The following is a 20,456-nucleotide window of genomic DNA, read 5'->3' on the forward strand; positions in this document are numbered from 1 at the left end:
TGAAATGAACATGGCCTCAGTCCATCAGAGGGACTGAACACTTTTTATGACACCCACCCGTTGCCATGTTCAGGGATTTCAAGCTGCTGAACGATATGTGGATTTGCAGAAGTTTGATTGAACACGTTGGGGCTAAATTCTCTGGGTAAATAATGATAATGAGCAGTTTTGGAGTCACCAATTTGTTCTGGATCGTGCAACTGTTCCACCTAATTAGGAGTCTGTTTACACGAATGCTGTACAACACAGTCAAACAAAACCCTGGATCTCGCCGGCTTTGCATAAATGGGGATTTTCTTTGTCGGATGGAAATTAAACTTCTCGGATGGATCAACTTTTGCTGAATTTGAATCTGATCAAAGGATGCATTTATAGATAGAAAGACTATCATGATTTACTATTGTGATGTTGTCAGTAAGTTTAATCCAAAAGTGGTCATCTGATTAGAATATAAATATTTATATATATTAAAAAAAACGCAATAACATTTATCATTTCGTGATAGCTTCTTAACTGTTTCTCCCCATGTTTTTGACCATTAATGAGACTCCGTGTTGCAAAATCACAACACCAGGTGACTTCGTCATCTTTTATTTTTGCACAACATCAGACAGCTTAAGCAGAGGAAAATATGCACTTTGCAAGATGTCACTCCAAAATCAGCAGCAAATAAACAGAGGTAGTTTCTTGGAAAATAAATGCAGAATGAATGCATTGAATCTGAAATGCTCAGTCATTTAGGGCTGCTGTGAAAATAATTACCCTTTGGCATGGAACCATTTTTTAATGTCAAACCCAGTCATCTGTAATCTGCCGTGATTTATCCTGCTGTTGTCCTTTAATATATCTCAGTGTGACTTGTGAATTATCATGATGACAACCAAACCCAGAATAGCGCAAAATCACAACAACAGTTGGCTCACAGCGCTTTGTATTGTGAGGTAAAGACCCTACAGTGACACAAAAAGAGTTCAGTTTAGAGTCTGTTTTCAGCAGCGATGTTCAAAAACTGTCAAAGAAAACACGGCTAACAGCATCAAGGAAGCTGAACAGACAAACAAACCAAATAGTTGAATTTAAGCTAATGGCGTCCAACCTGCTTGCCTTTCTCAAAAAGGTCAAAGATTCAAACATGTTTGTACATAAATATCACTTCAGACTTTTCCACGGTAGCCCTCATTGCCTTAAAACAGTAAATATGTCCTTTAAAAAGGCAGATAAGAAAGGAGACTTGTTTTGGTTTCACTTCAAAACAAACATATAAGCAGAAGGGCGATGTTTGCAGGGCGATGAAACAAGGTTGGAAACCACAGGTGCATGAGTGTATGAGGATTCTTAACCTGGGCCAGGTGGGCAGCCTCCAAAAGGCTTCATCATTTCAGGGAGCCAGAAAGTTTCAGGCACAGTGGGGATGAACTGTTTTGTGCTACTGTTTTGTTTTTTTTTTCTTTTTCTTTTTCTTTACAGATTAAGTGCAGCACTGACCACACAGGCATTAACACTAACAGTTTTGTTTTTCTTTTGTTTTGTTTTTTAAATAACATTTTAAAGAATAGTTTGACATTTTGAGAAATATTCTTTGACTTGTTGCTGGCTTGGATGAGAAGATCAGTATCACTTTAATTTCTCTGCAGTAGTTACATTGTATCAGCTTAGCTAAGCTTAGCTACACTTGCTATATCTAAATCAAACACATATATCTTTTTAATGATGGGGGGCAGTTTTATGGCAATACTAACTTTCTCTATTTTCCACTTGTTATGTGCATTGAAGACCAGCAAATAGAAAGCCTTCTTTTTTACTAACTAACAAAACTTATATAATGCGCTACTTTCAGTGAGAATTTGTTACATTTCTGTGTCAAGGTAGTGCTTATGAACAAACATGCTACATATTTACAGACATCTTTTCTTCTTATCTTCTCTTATGTTGTCCATTAAAAAGAGCATTAACTTTTCTCTTTCCTCACTGCTAACCAGTTTCTGAAGATATCTGCCTGACCCTGGTTCTGCCCGAGGTTTCTTCCTGTGAAAAGGGAGTTTTTCCTTTCTACTGTCATCAAATTTTCATTGTTGGGGTTTTCTTTCTAATATTCTGGGATCCTTACTCTACAGTATAAAGCTCCTTGAGGTGACTGTTGAGATTTGGTGCTATATAAATAAATTTGAATTGAACCGACTGTTGGAAAGTCCATTGAGCATATTTCTCAAAATGCCACACTAAGACTCTGTCTTGTCAACGATCTGGTTTTATGACATTTTGTGCTTGTAGGCTGCATATTTTTATATTTTCAATAATGTGTAAAATAATATTAATAGGTTAAATCTAATTACCCAAGACAAAATCTGTGATGAAGAATGATCTTAGTGTTCAAAAAATAGAAAAGTTTAATGGAATGGAAAAAACTGAGCTGAACTGGGGGTTTGTCCTGGCACATAAATCACCCGTGTGTGCATCTTTTGTGGATGTACAGGGGGCTTTATCAATATCGGTCCTTTAATACAGAATTACAGCACAGTTCATAGAGAATAAGAGAAATGTGGTGCACATTAATCAAACTGGGAAAGCCTGTGAGAAGTCTGTAATGAAAACATCTATGCTGAAGCTTGAGGGGACTCCTTGAAGGGTGCACGCTGTCATGACTGGAAAAGCAGGACAATGAGACAGAAGTGAGGCATAACAAACACAACAGATTTCCCTTTTTTTCCTGTGTTTTTTATAAATTCAATTTGATATTTCATGTAAGATTGTCACAGTGATGCAGCAGCTCTGCTTCACAGCTAAAAGGACTTTTTCCAGGACTTGCAGAGAATCTTGTGGAAGGCATGTCTGAAGTCCCGGTTGAAGATGGTGTAAATGGCAGGGTTGAGGGAGCTGTTGCAATAGCCAATCCAGAAGAAGAATTTAAAGAGGGGGTCGGGAATCCTACAGGGTTCCCTGCACACACCATACAGGCTGTAGCTAAAGAAAAAGGGAAACCAGCAAACAACAAACACTCCCATGACAACAGCCAGGACAAATGTGAATCTCTTCTCCCTGGCTTGGGAGATCTTCTTCCTGGCTAGGGAGCTCTTACGGCGTTTCCTCCTGGAGGTGAACAGATCCATGGGCTTGTTACTGACCCTGGAGATGCGAGTGGATTGCTTGGAGAGCGAGCTTTTCTTGTTGCTGATCCTCTTTGCTCTCTGGGACTCCTGCAGCTGGGGCTTGTGACCTTTGCCCTCTGACGAGGAGCTCTCCTCCATGTCAGGCTCCTCAGTCTGTTGCCCGACGGTGACGGTGCGTTGGCTGGGCGTAGGCGGGCACTGACAGTGACCGTTCTCCCTCTCGCCGTGGAAAGGGGAGGTGGCTTTGCTCAGTCCATTCTCAGTTTGTGTAACGCCATCTGGCCCGGGTTTTTTTCCCGACATGCTTCTGGTTCTGGTTTTGGCCACCTGGTATATTCTGATATAGACCAGGATCATGATTAAGCAGGGAGCGAAGAAGGACGCGATGCTGGAGGAGAGGATGTACCAAGTGTCATCATTCAGCTCGCACTGAGGCTGAGAGCTGATCTCACTGTTGCTGTCGATAGATATGAGCGGCGGAGAGGAGATAAACGCAGATATAAGCCACACGATCAGGATAATGCACTTGACGCGTTTAGGAGTCCGCTTCAGGTTGTACTCTACAGCCTGCGTAACGGACCAGTATCGGTCCAGGCTTATTGCGCACAGATGCACAATAGATGAAGTACAAAACAAAACATCCAGAGCCAGATAAATACCGCACCAAACTTTTCCAAAATACCAGTAACCCATGAGTTCATTTGCCAAAGAAAACGGCATCACGAGAGTGGCGACCAGGATGTCCGCTGTGGCCAGAGACACCAGGAAAAGGTTTTGGGGGGCTTTCAGTGCCCGGCTCGTTAACACAGCGATAACCACAAGAATATTTCCAACAACGGTAAAAAGAATGAGAAAACTTACGAGAGCGGCGATGCCAGCTATCGCTGCTAAAGAATATCCACTGTCCAGCGTCCAGGAGGAATTTAAATGGATCACCGTGAACGCATCCATTCCGCTGGCGTTGAACGAATCCATTGTTACATATATTTGCGTGTGTGTGTATATCCTGGTTGGATTTTGTCAGTTCTTTTCAGATCTCTAATGCTCCTGTCATTAGAGTCCATCAGAAACGCGTTCCTCCGTGGTTAATTTACAAATCTGACGACATGGATACGGGCGCACGCAAAAAATAAAATAAAATCCCAGTTAACGAAGTCTCTGGAGGCTCTTACAGCCTGTTGATCGGGTGTGTCTCAAGACAACTTGCTTGAATTGGAAAGACACCCCTGGTATAGTTTTGTCACGGCTCCTGTTCGTCAGGAGTTGAATGACATCCAGCCGCAGCTCCCCTTCCTTCAGCATGGTGCGCTCTCGCTCTTAATGATGCCCCAAGTGTTGTTCTCATAAAACTCACCCACTGCCGCCCCGCCCCCGGCACACATTATTTTCATATTGTGGGAATGTGATAAGGCTGTGTCCACATGATCTCAAACCGATGCAAAAATATTAATGTAAATAGTATTAATAACATCTGAAAATGTATAAGTCGATAAGAGAGCGAGAGAGAACTCTGTATATTGACGTGCTGGTTGAGTTTTAAGTGTCTATAAAACCTGAAAAACTTCTTCTTCTCTTTAATAAACCTCAACTCACTGGAGGTCAGTATTGCTGCACTCATCACCATCAACTATTTCCCCGCTGCAGAGTCCTAAAGGTTGTTTATGGCCGTTAAGGGAAGAGACAGTCAGCCAGGCCGTGTGAGATGAAATGAAAAAAAGAAAAAGAAAGTGTGATCAAGAGTCGGACAGGATTTAATTTGTGGAGCGCCGTGTGTGTGTGTGTGTGTGTGTGTGTGTGTGTGTGTGTGTGTGTGTGTGTGTGTGTGTGTGTGTGTGTGTGTGTGTGTGTGTGTGTGTGTGTGTGTGTGTGGCAGCAGTTTTGAGGAGATCACGGAGGCGGAGTGTGAGAGTTGGGATTTTGGAGCTGAGCTCATTGCTGAGAGGCAGGCTGCTAGGTCTACTGCGTTTCACCTCATCGTACACACACCTCCACGCTACATGAGCCCCTCCCCCCACCCCCACCCCCTCACACACACACACACCTGCATGCACTGGTGTGCGTTATACTTGAACATCTGGCAGTACCACTGGGGGATGCACAGCACGTATGTTAACAGGTTAAAAAAAAATAAAAGATGCCTGGAGCTATGCCAGTGTTAACATTTCTGAGCCCCATGGGATCTTTTTAAAAAAAATACGAATAACACAACTTGACTGTGAAGAAAATTCAAAATGCCAGCTACTTCTACCAAATATACGAAAACATGAGCGCAAGAGACGGAATTTCACAGCTTTAATTCTGTTCCGTGGGGCAGCAGTGTTAGACTCACGTGATTTCCTCAGCAGATTGCAACGGAATTATATTTTCAACCTCAGTTAGCGCATTTGTATGCACAAAAAATCCTGCAATCCTTCCCACATACATAGGAAAAAACCCGAAAAATAAAACATTGCAGCAGCCGAGTGTTACATCCACCCGCTTGAACGCACGTATACACTAAAGAATACATCTGAATAGGTTTAACCCTTGTATGGTGTTCGGGTCTGTGAGACCCGTTTTCAGTTTTTTTCAAAAGAAAAATTAAACAATTAATTATTTTTTCAACCTGAAATTCATTGGCTTTGGCCTTTTTTCTGTGAAGAACATAAATCCGAACTAATTTTCAATGACCTCATACTGTACCTCCCCCCACGCATTTACATTACATACAAGGTGTTCGGGTCCACTGGACCCAGGTCTAATAAAAGTGTTGAAAGTGTAGGTCCTGTGTTCCCACACTCTGTCTTCCTCCTTTCTGGTGCTGCTGATAGTGTTTTCTTCCCCTCCTGCTCCCGCACAAAGTTGCAACATTGTTGAAAATTCAACTATCAACACCGTCTGCTCTTACATTCCCGCACATTTTACCCTCTTTCTTGAGGGATCCAAATTTTATTTTCTCATACCCTGTCCCACCTGCAAATTAGTGGCATAATACTATAAATAAGACTTTGCCAGTGTGGTTCCTTATCACAACTGATCAAGATGGCAAAAGATTATCTGCTGCGAGGGCCATCCAATTGATTTTGGAAGAGGGGCTTCGGATGATGATGTTGACAAAGAGGTTTCAGAATATTTCACATTTCTGAAAATTCAGAGTCTGACAGTGACTTTGAAGAAGAGGATGAGGTTGAGCACCATTTAGTAACAAAACAAAGACAAGTACCCCATCTGCAGCCAGCTCCAGGACCAGAACAAGCCCACCAGACAGCAAGTGAAGAAATATGGATGTCAATAACTGGTGACATTGAATGGTCTTCTTGCCCAAGAAATGAGCCACCCTGCAGAGCTGTTACTGTGATAAGCCAGGGCCAACACGGCTGACAGTTACTCATGTGCAGGACATCAAGTCTTCATTTGAGCTTTTCATCCCAGATTCCATCCAGAAAATTATTCTGGATTGCAGTAATCTAGAAGGAAGGTGTTTTTTTGGAGAGAGGTGGAAGGAGATGGACCAAATTCATCTAAGAACCCCAAAGGCCTACTTTGGGGTTCTTATCCTTGCAGGAGTTTTCAGGTCCAAAGGGGAATCCACAGGATCCCTGTGGGATGCAGAAACCGGCAAGAACCTTTCCGTGCATCAATGTCTCTGGAAAACTTCCACAAAATTTCCAGGATTATCCGTTTTGATAACCGAGACGACAGACTAGCTCGACACAAGCTAGCTGCCATCAGGACAGTGTGGGATAAGGGGTGCACCACCTCCCCCTGTTTTACAACCCTGGGCCTAATGTCACCATTGATGAGCAGCTGATCCCATTTAGTTGTGAAACATATTGCTTCACGTGTAAATGTGTTGTGTCTTTCCACTCACTCCAATTGATTATAACTGATTAATTTTTTTTATAACATTTTATAAAAAACAAAAACGAGAAGCACATTAATTCATAAATGTGATCTAACAAAGGTAAAGGGAAAAAATGAACCATGTTTGCTGTTCATATGGCTTGTAATTGGGATGAAGTAAACATCTGTTGAGTAATTTAACATAAAATTGTTTGATAGTGTTAATTTGGAAAGCCAAAACTCTAGCGGGTCCACCAGACCCATGAACACTGGCTGAGTAACAAAAATATGAACACCACACAAGGGTTAAGATGAAGAGATGCCTGAGTTGATAATCATGACACCCACTGATCTCGATCAAAAGCATTCATCACTCAATTATACTTTACTTTATATTCAAGACCAGAAAGATGTGACTGAGTCTGTGGACTAATAATATGCCAACTGTTGAAAATCTAGTAGAAACATAACCTTTAGCCAAAGCATCTGAAGTAAAATGAAAAGGCGATGAAAATAAGTTTGAAGTAAAACCACTTTACAAATGTAATAATATGACCAGTGTCTTTAATATCTACATCAATAACTCAGCAGCATCCCATTGATACACAGTCATCCTCCTTAGAAGTACTTCATGCACTAAGTCCAAGTGTCTCATCACACCAGCTGACTTAAAATAGGTATTTAAATGAATTGTGTTTTATACATTTCTGGTTATTTTTAATTAAATGTTTGAACAATCAAAGTATACTGAATGGACAAGGAAAAAAAACAATACATTTGTCTTCTAGCTTCTCTGTGTTGTTTCTTTTTCTTGTTTTTCAAGGGGCAAAAAGGGGATGATAACATGTCTACCCGTATCTGTTCTATGTCTATCTATCTTTAAACCCTCCTGTGTCTTTCTTCTCAGTTAAAAGTTTTGAGTTTCTTTTCAAAGTGAGCCCTGAAATACTTAATATGTCATTTTTTGATGGTTTCAGTTTCATTTACTTCCCAATGATAGTAATAAAAATAATATATTTAGGGTATAGCATCCATTTGGTTGGTAAAGATGTAATCATGCAGCTTTAGTACATTAAAAAATGGCCTTGGCAGTGTTTTAGTGGTGGTTCCAGAAGGAGGTGAGACCATGACTCATCATCTTACCTCATTCTAAAAGTTCGCCCAGGGAGTCAAACCAGTGAGCAGCACACCTCTAGTTCAAAGCTCCACTTCACCAAATCCAGTTTCCCAAATGAGCACCAAGAAATTATAATTCGTGTCTTTACAGGAGAGGAAGGACAGTAGTAGCAAGTTTGCAGCACTTTCACGCTGTCTCCCAGTATTGCCTTGAATCTGCATGAATATTTCAGCAGTTAACTTGCCTTGCACTCCCTGTTTCTCAATTATTGACTGGAAGCTCTTATCAATGTGATAAGAGCTCCCAGTCCTTGCAGATGAGTGGGCACACATCTTATCAATGTGTGCCTACACTTTGTTATGAAATACCAGACAAAAAACTGCATTGTATTTAAAAAATCACACCTTTACCCAAAGTTGCATTATTTGTTGTTGTATCAAAAAATGTGCTGCAGCGTTAGCTCTCAGGTAGCAAGGACCTGTCGGGTTTATATGTGTGGAGTGTCCAAGGGGAGAGATGTGCTGACAGCAAAGATGATTCCTGTTTGTTTAAGGAACTCGGTGATGGTGGGGAATAATGCCTCTCATTCAGCCATAATTACTAGGAATTCCTACTGGGAGTAGGAATGGTTTTCCTTTAAAGGGGCATATTATGCTTTTCCTTTTTTCTGTCATGCAGTATATGCTGTATATTTTTTAGTGGATACTCATATTAAACATCAAACAAGTTTCAAAAAGCTGCAGACTGCTCTAAACACTTAGTTTCACAGGTCTTTTTTTTCTTTTGGTTCCATGTGATGTCAGTGAGTGGACAGTGTTAATTTGGTCATCTCAGACCTGCTGTTCAGGCCTTTTTTCAGCCAATCAGGAGAAAGTTTAAGTTTAATCTGAGCTAAAACAGCTTGTCTCACGGAGTGGGTGAACAGAGGAGGATCAGTACAGAATAAACAAGGTTCATTCTGAACTGTGAATGCAAAAGCAATTTTATACTAGCCATTCTCTTCCACTTATCCATATCAGGGTCACAGGGGGGCTATCCCCCTATCCCTATCCCAACTTGCCAGCCAGACAGAGGGCGAACACAAAGAGACAGACAACTATTCACACTGAAATTTACACCTATGAGCAATTTAGCAATCACCAGTTAACCTAACCCTCATTAACTCCATGTCTTGGGACTGTGGGAGGAAGCTGGAGTACCCGGAGAGAACCCACACAAACACGGGGAGAACACATCCACACAGAAAGACCCTAACCAGATGTTGAGATGAACCCAGGATCTTCTTGCTGTGAGGCAACAGTGCTAATGGTCCCACCACGCTGCCCTCTAGTAGAGTCAAAGAATAAAATCGTGGAGTTGCAAATGAGCACAATAGACCCCCTTTAAGAGATTTGAACAATGAAGTTCTTAAATGATATTTTGCAAGAGACAGCAGTTAAAGGGGCTGAGAGTCTGACGTGTCCTAATGACAACTTTTCAGCCACAGCCCAGAGAGATGAGCTTATTCCAGCACTTGTAGAGCTGTCAGTCTGTGATGTCTTTTTGCAAACACAAACACAGCATCTGTAAGTGCAGTATTTTAATAACAGAATAAATGACGCAGAGAAACATAAAAAGAAACGAGGTTACAAAATCCCAAATTTATGTCTCATGAACTTAATGGGAAGCAATCGCATCAAGTGCATAAAATCCACTGCACCTTGTAGTCACTTAGAAAGCATTTTTTCTTAATTTTACATGGTGTAACATATTAAACAGTTGCCCTTGCTTTTAAAGAGTCAACCTTGTTCATATGAAAATTACTTGTGTAGCTCTTTACTGGTTAAACAGTGTCTTAACATGCATCAAAAAGAGAAGAAAAAAAACTTTGTCTGTTCTACTTCTGTTTGCCTTTTGTTTTCTTTCTGAGTCTCAATGCTTTTATGACTAATGGTTATCTATCTGTGAAATTGTTGACACTGTAGAGTTAGTCAGGAGAAATACGTCAGTGCTTAATCTTTGCCTCCAGTTGTGTTGCAAACTGTCAGTGCCGCTTCATCACAAACATCCAATTATACTGACGTTTACCTTTTATAAAACTGGGACACATTTAGGACTCATTCAGCGTGATGGATTTCCTCGACGAGTCCCTCTGTTTGGTGAGGTAGTGATAGTGTTAGGTAATTGCCTCTTAGGTGTTTTCTGATTTACCTCTGTGGAAGCCTCGAGCACAGCCTGGCTGACTGTTGTCTAGTTTAGAGTACAGTGGGGGAAATAATTATCTGATTCCTTGCTGAATTTGTATGTTTGCTCAATTGCAAAGAAATGAACAGTCCTTGGTGACATCGGTGTGATCATTGGGAAATGGAACAAATATAAATTGATCATCAGTGCAAGATTTTGCCTCATGGGATGAGGATGATCAGGAGAAAGGTGGTGGATCATCTAGAACTACACAGGAGGAGCTTGTTAATGATCTGAAGGCAGTTTGGACCACATTCACCAAAATCTTATCTCATAAGGGTGCAGGACAACTTCACTACATTGAGGCCCAATGGATGGAGCTGTGTACTGTAAAATCTTGGAAGAGAACCTCCTTCTGTCAGCCAGAACACTGAAGATGTGTCATGGGTGGGTCTATCAGCATGACGACAACCAAAAACATACCACCAAGGCAATAAAGGAGCGGCTAAAGAAGAAGCACATTATGTTCATGTAGTGGCCTAGACAGACTCAGACTTATACAAAGTCTGTGGAGGGAGCTGATGGTTCAAGCTGCCACGGGGCAGGTAAGAAAGGATATAGCTTGGAAAGACAAGCGTCTGGATTTCTTTAGGTTTCTTCAAGATGTTTCACCTCTCATCTGAGAAGCTTCTTCAGTTCTAAGAGCAACTGGTGAAGAGTCACAGATTAAGTCCTATGGGAGTGTCCCCAGGAGGGTCATGGACCCCCTATTGATCCTCTACCTAATCACCTCTACTTAAGGTGTGAAGGTGTGGCTTGGTGTGGTCCATGACCCTGTTGGGGACACTCCCATAGGGCTTAATCTGTGACTCTTCACCAGTTGCTCTTAGAACTGAAGAAGCTTCTCAGATGAGAGGTGAAAGATCTTCTAGGAACCTAAAGAAGTCCAGATGTTTCTCTTTCCAAGCTCCTTAGACTACGATGACCTGGATGACTGAGAACCGTCACAGATTAAAGGATTTAGGGAGTTTCTGTACAGAAGAGTGGGCCAAATCCCTCCTGAGATTTGTGCAAACCTGGAGACCAAATACAAGAAACATCTTACAGCTGTGCTCACCAATAAGAGTTTTTCCACCAGCTACTAAGTCATATTTTATTTAGAGATGGAAAACTTAGTTTGCTCAGTGGCTTGCAAATCAGTTTATAACTTTTACATAAAGTGTTTTTCTGAAAATGTGGTTTCTATTCTGTCCCTCTCCATCAAAATGAAAATACCATTAAATTAGAGACTTCATTTCTTGGTAAGTGAGCAAATTCGCAAATTCATCATTGGATTAATTATTTTTCCTTCTACATGGAAAGAAAACCCTGTGGAAGGATGCATTTCAGAATATGATGATCATATGTATGATCATCTCTCTTCTCCATGATATCAAGTATTTCCATCAAAAGTTTACACTTCACATCTGCATCTCCTTAAAGATTATTTCTCCATGAGAAATATTTCCACCATTACCATAAACAGTCTTGATATCACAACAAATTATTAAGACTGGAAAGAGAATATTCAATGTGTGAATAATCTATTATAGCAGCTTCAGTGTCCTTACAACTTGGGGTCAGCAGCGTTGACTGGACTCCAGAGCCCAGCAGCCCCTCAAGCAGAGCAGAGATGGTGTCTGCAGAGCTGCAGAGGAACGAGCAGCATATTTTTAAATGAGCACAAAAGGCATTGGCGAGGTGTGACAAGAAATTGCGAGACTGACTGAAAGCCCAGCGTGAACCCTTTTGTGGGCCAGTCATTATGGATGGCAAGCCTTGCAGCCCTAATTCAACATTTATTTGCAGATAGTCATTCAGAATTATTTATTTAATTTACATGTTTGGTGTCAGAAAGAGATTTTGACAATATTAATGTGTCACTTTTATCCACGAGAATAAAGAGGCAAAAAAAAGCCCATTTTGGTTAATTCTCCCTCTGTGCCTGATTAAAAATCGACCGGTCATACGGTGGATTTAACACTTAGTTACTTTACCAGTAACCTGTATATAAACTTCCAATCACAATCCTCCAGTCTCTTTGTGCTTTCAGGTGCAGTGCACAGTTGGACCTAAATCTGACTTTTGCAGGAGGCTATCCATAAAGTGGATCTTTGTGCTCATTTCCAGCTCCGTACTTCTGTCTTGGATTCTGTAGAGTAGCACTACATAACTCACACTTCAAAATAACCCTCATTTCTCTGACACTGGGCCTTGTCTGTCTGAAACTAGCTATTTTACCTTGATTGACTTATTCTACATGGACACTCCTCACAAGCAGAAGGTTTGGTTTGGTCATCAGTCATCATACAGGTCATACAGTGCAAAAAGGAGCATTTAGAGTACTCTGAAACTGAATCTTTTGGTTCACAGGGATGAATATGCCGTCATTATCATGTCCCTGCCCCCCACTTGTCCTCCAGGTGCAGATCTGTCTTCTCTCTTTCTTCTATCAGTGTGAATGTTGGTGTGGGTGTTACTAACCACCAGTGTTGGGACTAACGCGTTATTAAGTAACGCGTTACAGTAACGTTATTATTGTGGTAACGAGCACAGTAACTAGTTATTATGCCAAAATCAGGAACGCGTTAGTCGTTACTGGGATTTAGATAGGGTCGTTACTCGTTACTTCGTGTGGTGGCTATCGCGGAGCTTCCACAGATTCAGTAACATTAGCAAGTGGTGGAGGGCAGCAGGTGGATGAAGGAAAAGGGACGCAGAAGGAAAAGAGACCCGAGGCAGCCGCCGGTCCAAGTGTGAACTGAACTTCAGGTAAGAAGTTATGACCTGCAGTCTCTCTGGGTCAGATATGAACCAAGTTTAGGTGGAGTTTATTTTCGTTATTCTGACTTTTTCCGTACTGCGTGCTAGCTAGCATGACGGAGTTTCTATACAGCTGGGTGGTGCTATGAAGTTAATGATGTTGAACCTTATTTTGTTCATAAGTTATTAGAGTTGCCAACCGTCCCGTCTGGTATTCAGAGAAAATATTACGCGTTTCTTATTGAGGTGAAAAGGAACAGTTTGTCCCGTAATTCAGCTACAATGAAAAAGGCACAAAGCTGGAGTTACTCTGTGTCTTTGCTGCACAGCTGCCTCTTCTTCTTTCATTCTCCCCCCTCCCTCTCCCGTTTCTACTTCTCCCGGCTCTCTTGTTTATTTATCGCTCACTTTGCGCCGAAAGAGGAAACCAGCGGATGTCGCGCTAAACAACAGCAGCACGTTTAAGCTTGATCAGCTGTTGTTAGAATTTAATATTAATTTCTAGTATCAGCTGATGTTTGCTGGAGCCACAGCTGCAAAAAACCTGCTGGTCATGATATGGTTTGGTTATCTGGTGAGAGGGAAACATGAAGATGAAACCAGGAGATGTCCTTACTGGATCATCAGAGCTGAACAGGTGATGGAGAAACAGGTTTACCTTTTAGGTGACGTGAATGAGTTGAAGGGAAGTTATGAACTGTTTCTGAGAGACAAATAACACCAGGATCCCTTTTTAGGTAGCTGACAGCTGGTAACTGTGCAGGTGCGGATCTAGCAAAGTGTGGCCAGGGGGGCCAGGTAGGGCATTAACAGGGAAAGGGGGGCACAAAGAAATACTTTTCTTTCTTATTCTCATTTAAAATGTCTAGCTTTTAAAAAATAATTATCTGAATCTTACAACAAACGATTGATAGATTGATGCATATATACCATCAGAACAGTGTACATCACTGTCACAACAGCGTTTGTTTTCATTCAAAGGCTTTAAGATTTTTCCTATAATGGTGGGCCGGTCTCTAGTCAAAATGCCCGGGCCAATTTTCTGTCCCAGTCCAGCCCTGTATGCAGCTCATCTGCAGTCTGGTGTTACCTACATCTTCCTATTCAGAAGGCAGAATTTCTGAGTTCTGAGTAAAATCAAAGCACCACGACTGCAGTTTTTGTGTTGGATGTAAAAGGCGCACATGACTCTGTGACGTAGGCTAGAATCATGGCAGTAGTCAACGACGGTCCAGGTGTGGGATTTCTCTCGTGGAAATGTCGTTGTTTTTTTAGTAGGACACTGGTGAAGCAGGGAAGCCTCGAAGATCCAGGATGAAGTGTGCACATTTTAATGGAAAAGATTTTTAACCTGGCCTGGTTTTGCTTTTAAAATAAACTGAGGATGTTGGAGGGAGGACTCATTCTTATTGGGATGTGAGTGGATGTGCTGGAAGGCAGGAAAACAAACACTGGACTGGAGACTCTCTGTGCCCCTGACAAGGAAACTGGACCAGTTTTGGGGAAGTTCCAGCTCCCAGGATGTGATGTGGAGACCCAGCCTCGAACGAAGTCAGGCCTGAAAAGGTGGGTGGCAAGCCTTTTTGAGGAAGCTGCAGGATTGATACGTTTTGGCTGCTTGTTCTTCCAAGTGACCACCTTTCCCCTGTTTGTAACCAGGCTAACAACCCTGACCGCGGTGGCTTTGGGCCTTGGATTCCTGGCCAGAGTTGTGTCTTCAGCCAGTAGTTTTACCCGGAGAAAGAACAAATAAATCTTGTGTAACCCATTACAGTGTGCGTGTGGTGGTTCGTTACTGGTCAATATTAGAGCTACTACTTCCTTGTACAGAGGCCATTTTGGGCCTTACGTAACATTTGGCGTTTGTCGACAGGATTTGTGACCAGTATACAAACCCACCTGCCTTAGACTGATTAATATGGCGGATGAGCTATCTGAAACCATTAATATGGTGTCACCATTCTTTATTGGTGCGCCCTGGGTACCAAAATTTTGTGGGCTTAACACGAATTATGAAGATTGGGAGAGCCAAATTAGTGCAATGCTCCGTGCTCAAAAATGGTCGATAGAACAGCAGTGTGATTTTGTACTGAGTGCATTAGGAGGAGATCTTTAACGCTTCGAGGGTTCCTTTGTTCTTGCTTCGCCTCGGCGCTTGACCCAGACTTTCACTCTGTAGTTGCTTTTTAGCATAGTACTACAAAAAATTGTAAATCTGTGATATATGATTGATAAACGTAAAGGCAACTGTATAAATGTGTTCAATGACTTTGTTACTTTTAATGATTGGTGAGCACCCGCTTCGATTCGCACTCAATTCAAACTTTACGTTGCACGCTTACCTAACTTTACGCTGCACGCTCACCTAACTTGCGTTTGCACCTTTTGTCCACACGTAAACTGCGTTTAGCATTTACGTGTGGACGAGGAAGACGGAGAAAACGCAGCGTCAAAGGTGTGCGCCTATTTTGACGCCACACTGTGCGCCAAGTTTTTGTCTCGGTGCCATGAATTCCTACAATGGCAGACTTAGACAAAATACTGTTAATTTTATTATCTTCAGTGTTTAAATGCTTACATATACGGGTTTGCTTGTAATTGTTGCCTATATACATTTTAAGCTATTATTTATTATTTAGTTCAATCAATAGATCAAGTTTTGTAGTGACTATGAAATATATTGTAATTATCTGTTTCCTGTTTATCCTAGACAGGGCAAAAAAGGACTCCAAATTTAAAAAAAAGATAAAAATGAAAGACTGGTGCATTGTGCAGTTTAACACTGGTGGTACAGAAATAGTCCCTAGATCATGGATAAATGGGGAGAAATTGTCATGGCCTCCATATCCTCCGTGAGACACATTCAGGATCCACGACGCAGTAAAGAGGAGAGTTCATCCTGGTGCAACATGGCTCACCTATGCACCAGTCCGACTTCTAATAAGCCATGGTGGGTATCATCTGGATTGGTGTTGTATAAATGTAACAATAACAAGTTTTTCGTGTCCTAATTTATGTCTGGCCATACATTGTGTTTGTACTTCCAGACACATTTCACGAAGCAGAACGCAGTCTTCAGAAATATCTAAGTGAACACTGTGATACGTCTGACCTTCAGTCCGAAGCTGAAACTCAGACCAGTCATAAAAGAAAGAACAAGCAAAACTTTTTTTATTTCACAAACATATCTTTGATTGCTAAGAATTTATGATCTTGTCTTTTATACATATCTGTGGTGCTTGCATACTGCAATATCACCACATAATATAGTCCAAAAAGTGGAAGCTTGTAAACTTTTTATAAATGCAAAGCCGTGTACACTTGTGCACTTCAAAAATTCCTTGTATACTGTACCTTCTTGCACATCTCCGTTTCCTGTGTGTGTTGTTATAAATCAAACTGTAACTTTAGGAAAAAATATTCCAAAAGCACATTTGTAATTACTTATGACCGTTTTCAACTTTTTTTCTTTAGCAGATGAGCAGCCCACAAAAAAATGGTTTCCCCAGGCCCCTCGAGTGAAAATACCAGGTAATAAAATACTGTCTAGTGTCTTTGTACATATCTGTGTGTGACACAAGGAAACGTTTGACAAGTTGTCTGTATTCTTAAATACTTAAAAAAAAAATTATCTTTTTCTGTCAGACCTGACGAGAGCTGTTAACGAACTCCGTGAGGAGGTCAGAGCCATCCGCAATACCGGCTGCAATGAATCGGTAGATGCTGGGGTACTGCCTCTGGATTTGCCCTTGCACAACATTGAGGAGCTAAACAATGCAGAGCCAGCTCTTCAATCACAAGAGGCAAATAAGGCAATGGTAAGTATATAAAGGTTATGTACACTTTGTAACTATAAAGTGTAATAGCTGTCAGATGTGATTTAAATACATAACAATGGCCTGTTGATTAAACACACAAGCACTTGCATACACATTTAAGACATGAGACACGCTAATTCCATCTCTTAAAATGTGTCTATAGGTGAGATGCTTTGCCTTGATTGGAGCCTGACGCAGCAGTTAGGGGCAAACTCTATGTCCGAGTTTGTCTTTGCACAAGCAGTGCAGAAATGGCTCCGATACGCCCCGGATCGTTTGGGTGGTGCAGGACGCACATCATGCAAAAAATTACAAACTTCTGTGAATCATATAAACGTAAATAGGAAACTGTCTTTTAATAAAGTATTTAGCAAACGAAACATGCCTATTGACCTTTTTTTGTTTATTTTTTTTCTCTGTTACATCACATGCAATGCTTTCTTATTTTAGGATATTAATATTGACATGATACATTGTGAGACATTTGGGTTTTTTTTTTATAAAGGGTGTCCAATTTAAGGAATAAGTACAATTATGTGTTTAGGTGGTTGAAGTATTGATGGAAACATGCAGTAGTTTAGTATTGGTTAAAATACCTATAAAGAAAGGTAGATTTCCAGTCATGATTTAACTGTTGTTTTAATAAAAAGCAACTGTGCGAAAGAGGTGGAAAATCAACACCATAGCTCAACAGTGTTTCAATATCAGAATCTGACATTGTTTCAATGTCAGCAGTATTAGAAAATATAACGTTGAATCAACGTCAGGTTTCAACATTGATTCAACATCAAAACCTGACGTTGTTTCAACGTTAAAAAAGGGTGCAAGAGTGACGTTAGGTCAACGTCACACTTCAACGTTGATTCAATGACACAGCCTGATATTGACTCAACATTGTTTCAATGTTTCCTTGCTATCTGGGGAACCACGACGTGAAATTCTTATTTTGGAGCAAGTGGAGCGGGATACGCCAGATAAGATCTTTCTTCAACTTAAAGAACTGTATGGGGATAAAACAGCTGTGGGTACCTTGCGTGCCATGTTTTATGAGTGCAGACAAAGGGCAGAAGAGCCTATTAGAAAGTTCACTTTACGTTTAAGGGAGCTAGGCCATCGCCTGCAAACAAAAGAGCCACAAGACCCTCGGCGTGCCGACCTGCACATGCGTGATCAGTTTGTCTTGGGCCTCAGGGAGGGTGAGATACAGCGCGATCTACGGCGTCTGTTAAGGCATGACCCTAATCTCTCATTTGAACAGGTGCGTAAAGAGGCTTTGCAATTGGAAGCAGATGCGCTGCATAGTTTATATGAAGACTCCGCTTGTGCCGTAGTGAAAGGGGATCTAAAGTGGCAGGATACCTTGAATTGGAAAGATCAATTTAAAGTGGAGATTCTCGCAGAAATGAAGGAGCAAATTATGGATCTCAAGAATACTCTTCAGGAGGAGCTGAGGGAATTTGTTCGACCAGCACCAATGCCACAGACATGTTCAGCTCCCAGAGGTGAGAGAGAAAGGCGGAACTTTAGTTCCTCTCAGTATAGGAGATGTGCTGAAGTGTCTGAGCCACCCCCAGCGACAAAGCAAATCTCACGGTTGGTGGAACGACCACGGCATAAGTGGGATGAACAAGGGCAGCCCATCTGTAGTAAGTGTGGAGCCAGTGGACACATGGCAAGAGAGTGTCGGGGCACTCCATCTCAGATGGCTTTAAACGAGTAAATCCAGTCACTATGGGCCAGGTGACTGGAAAGGATGACAGTGGTCCAGCCCAGTTAAATCACTCTCAATTTCTAGGGACATGCCGTCAAGTAGAGGTATTCGTTGATGGTAAGGAAGTGACATTTTTGCTAGATACTGGGTCTAATGTAACATTAATGCCACAAGCCTGTTTTAGGAGATTGTTTGGTGAGCAGGAGCCAGGAAAAGAAAGCGATCTCAATTGGTTAAAGCTGAAGGCAGCGAATGGATTGGCTATTCCTTATGTGGGCTATGTGCTAGCTGAAGTACAGGTGGGAGGCATTACTTTGAAGGATATGGGAATTGTGATTTCAAAGGACGATCCCAATAATCCTAATGCATTACCTATCTTAGGTATGAATATCATCATTCCATGCTGGGATATGCTTTTCTCGAAACCTCAGATACAGACCCAGACCTGGCCTGTTGGCTCAACTGTAGACACTCAACAAGCGTGGGCATCCGCTTTTCAGGACTGTCAGAGAATTCAGGCAGCTGCCCCTGTACAACAGGTAGGGACCCTTCGACCAGCTTATCGCCATCCGGTGATGGTCCCTGAGCACAGCGAGCAGGTGATTTGGGCCAGGGCCCCACAGACACTGAGGAAAGGACAATGTATTTTGGTGGAGCCACTGGAAGGGCCTAGTACAGTTGCTGTTGCTCGATCCCTAGGAATTGTCCGTAGAGGCCGAGTCCCCCTCAAAGTAAGGAACCTCAACCCTTTTCCTATCACGTTACGACGTTACGAGGCCCTTGCTACATTCTCCACGGAAAATGTTGACATTCAGGAGCCTTTTGAAGTTACTTTTGAGCAAACCAGGCCAGGTATTGTTGAAGTTGGTGTACACCAGGTGAGCTCGGAACCACCTGGTAAAGCTCCTCATATTGAAGTTATGACACAAGGGAAGTCAAACCTATCCATAGAGGAGCAAGAAAAGTTAAATGGTCTCTTGAGGGAATGGGGCGATGTGTTTGCTGCCGACGAAGAGGATTATGGCCACACAGATGTAATCACGCACTCTATCCCAACAGGTATGGCACCTCCCATTAGAGAGCGGTACAGGCCAATTCCCCCTAAAATGTATCAGGAAGTGCGAGAGTTGCTGAATAATATGATTCGATCAGGGGTGGTGAGAGAGAGTACAAGTCCCTGGGCAGCACCCATTGTCCTGGTACGGAAAAAAAATGGGGAATTGAGATTTTGTGTGTGTGGCAGGATGAATGTTATCCTTCGGTCCAACCCACTTTCAGCCTGGCCCATTAGGGGGCGCTGGTATAAATAGTGGCCATTTGAGTGTCTCTGCGTCGCTTGCCTGTGATCTCCTTTTTGGTCACCTGACTTCCCCTCGGTGTGGTGGAGATCATTTGCGGGTTATTCTTCTGAAGCCTCCATCGCGGCTGGTCGTAGCTATAGAAGCCTCCTCTGAGCTATTCTGCTTACGTTCTGTGACCCGGCTTACTTGGTACGTAATCAACTTTTGTTACGCTCTCTGCCTTCTATTGTTCTTTTATAGTAATTATTTCTTATGTTTCGCAGGAAGTGTGGGCCTTAGTTTTGCGCCAAGCTACGCGAACTGAAGTGCTGCTGTTTTGCCTTGCTGTGCTTTTACCGTCTGTTCCCGTTGTGAGAATTCTTTCCCTGCTGCTGTCAGCTTTTACAGTGGACGTCGGCGTGGACAACGGCCATATGCATGCCGGTTATCGGAGTCAGCTGGCGTGCATATTGATTGACTGTTAACTTATCGTCGTGTGGACGGCAAGTTGGAGCAGTACGGCGATTCCGTTTGCTCCAGATTTTAGAGTTTTATTCAGATTGTATGTTGTTTTATTGCTTTTTGATTTGTAGTTTGGATTTTCTGTTACACCACTGGTGGGAGGCCCTTTTTCTA

The 20,456-nt window shown here is 42.0% G+C and overlaps 2 protein-coding genes across 2 annotated transcripts; one reads left to right on the forward strand and one right to left on the reverse strand.

Annotated features, from left to right (window-relative positions):
- Positions 1 to 614: 614 nt before the first annotated feature.
- LOC147335805 (alpha-2 adrenergic receptor) lies at positions 615 to 4,395 on the reverse strand. Its single transcript, XM_086287554.1, has one exon. The coding sequence runs from the start codon at positions 4,080 to 4,082 to the stop codon at positions 2,781 to 2,783; it is 1,302 nt and encodes a 433-aa protein (XP_086143680.1). The 5' UTR covers positions 4,083 to 4,395; the 3' UTR covers positions 615 to 2,780.
- Positions 4,396 to 18,550: 14,155 nt separating this feature from the next.
- On the forward strand, positions 18,551 to 20,059 carry LOC147335806 (uncharacterized). Its single transcript, XM_086287555.1, has 2 exons — positions 18,551 to 19,118; positions 19,197 to 20,059. The coding sequence occupies exons 1-2, from the start codon at positions 18,561 to 18,563 to the stop codon at positions 19,848 to 19,850; spliced, it is 1,212 nt and encodes a 403-aa protein (XP_086143681.1). The 5' UTR covers positions 18,551 to 18,560; the 3' UTR covers positions 19,851 to 20,059.
- The last annotated feature ends 397 nt before the right edge of the window (positions 20,060 to 20,456 follow it).

This window comes from Aulonocara sp. 'chitande type north' Nkhata Bay, linkage group LG3 (genome assembly GCF_057382095.1).
Source record: "Aulonocara sp. 'chitande type north' Nkhata Bay isolate Kocher_YH1m ecotype deep benthic linkage group LG3, A_spYH_male_GT1.1, whole genome shotgun sequence".
NCBI lineage: Eukaryota > Metazoa > Chordata > Actinopteri > Cichliformes > Cichlidae > Aulonocara > Aulonocara sp. 'chitande type north' Nkhata Bay.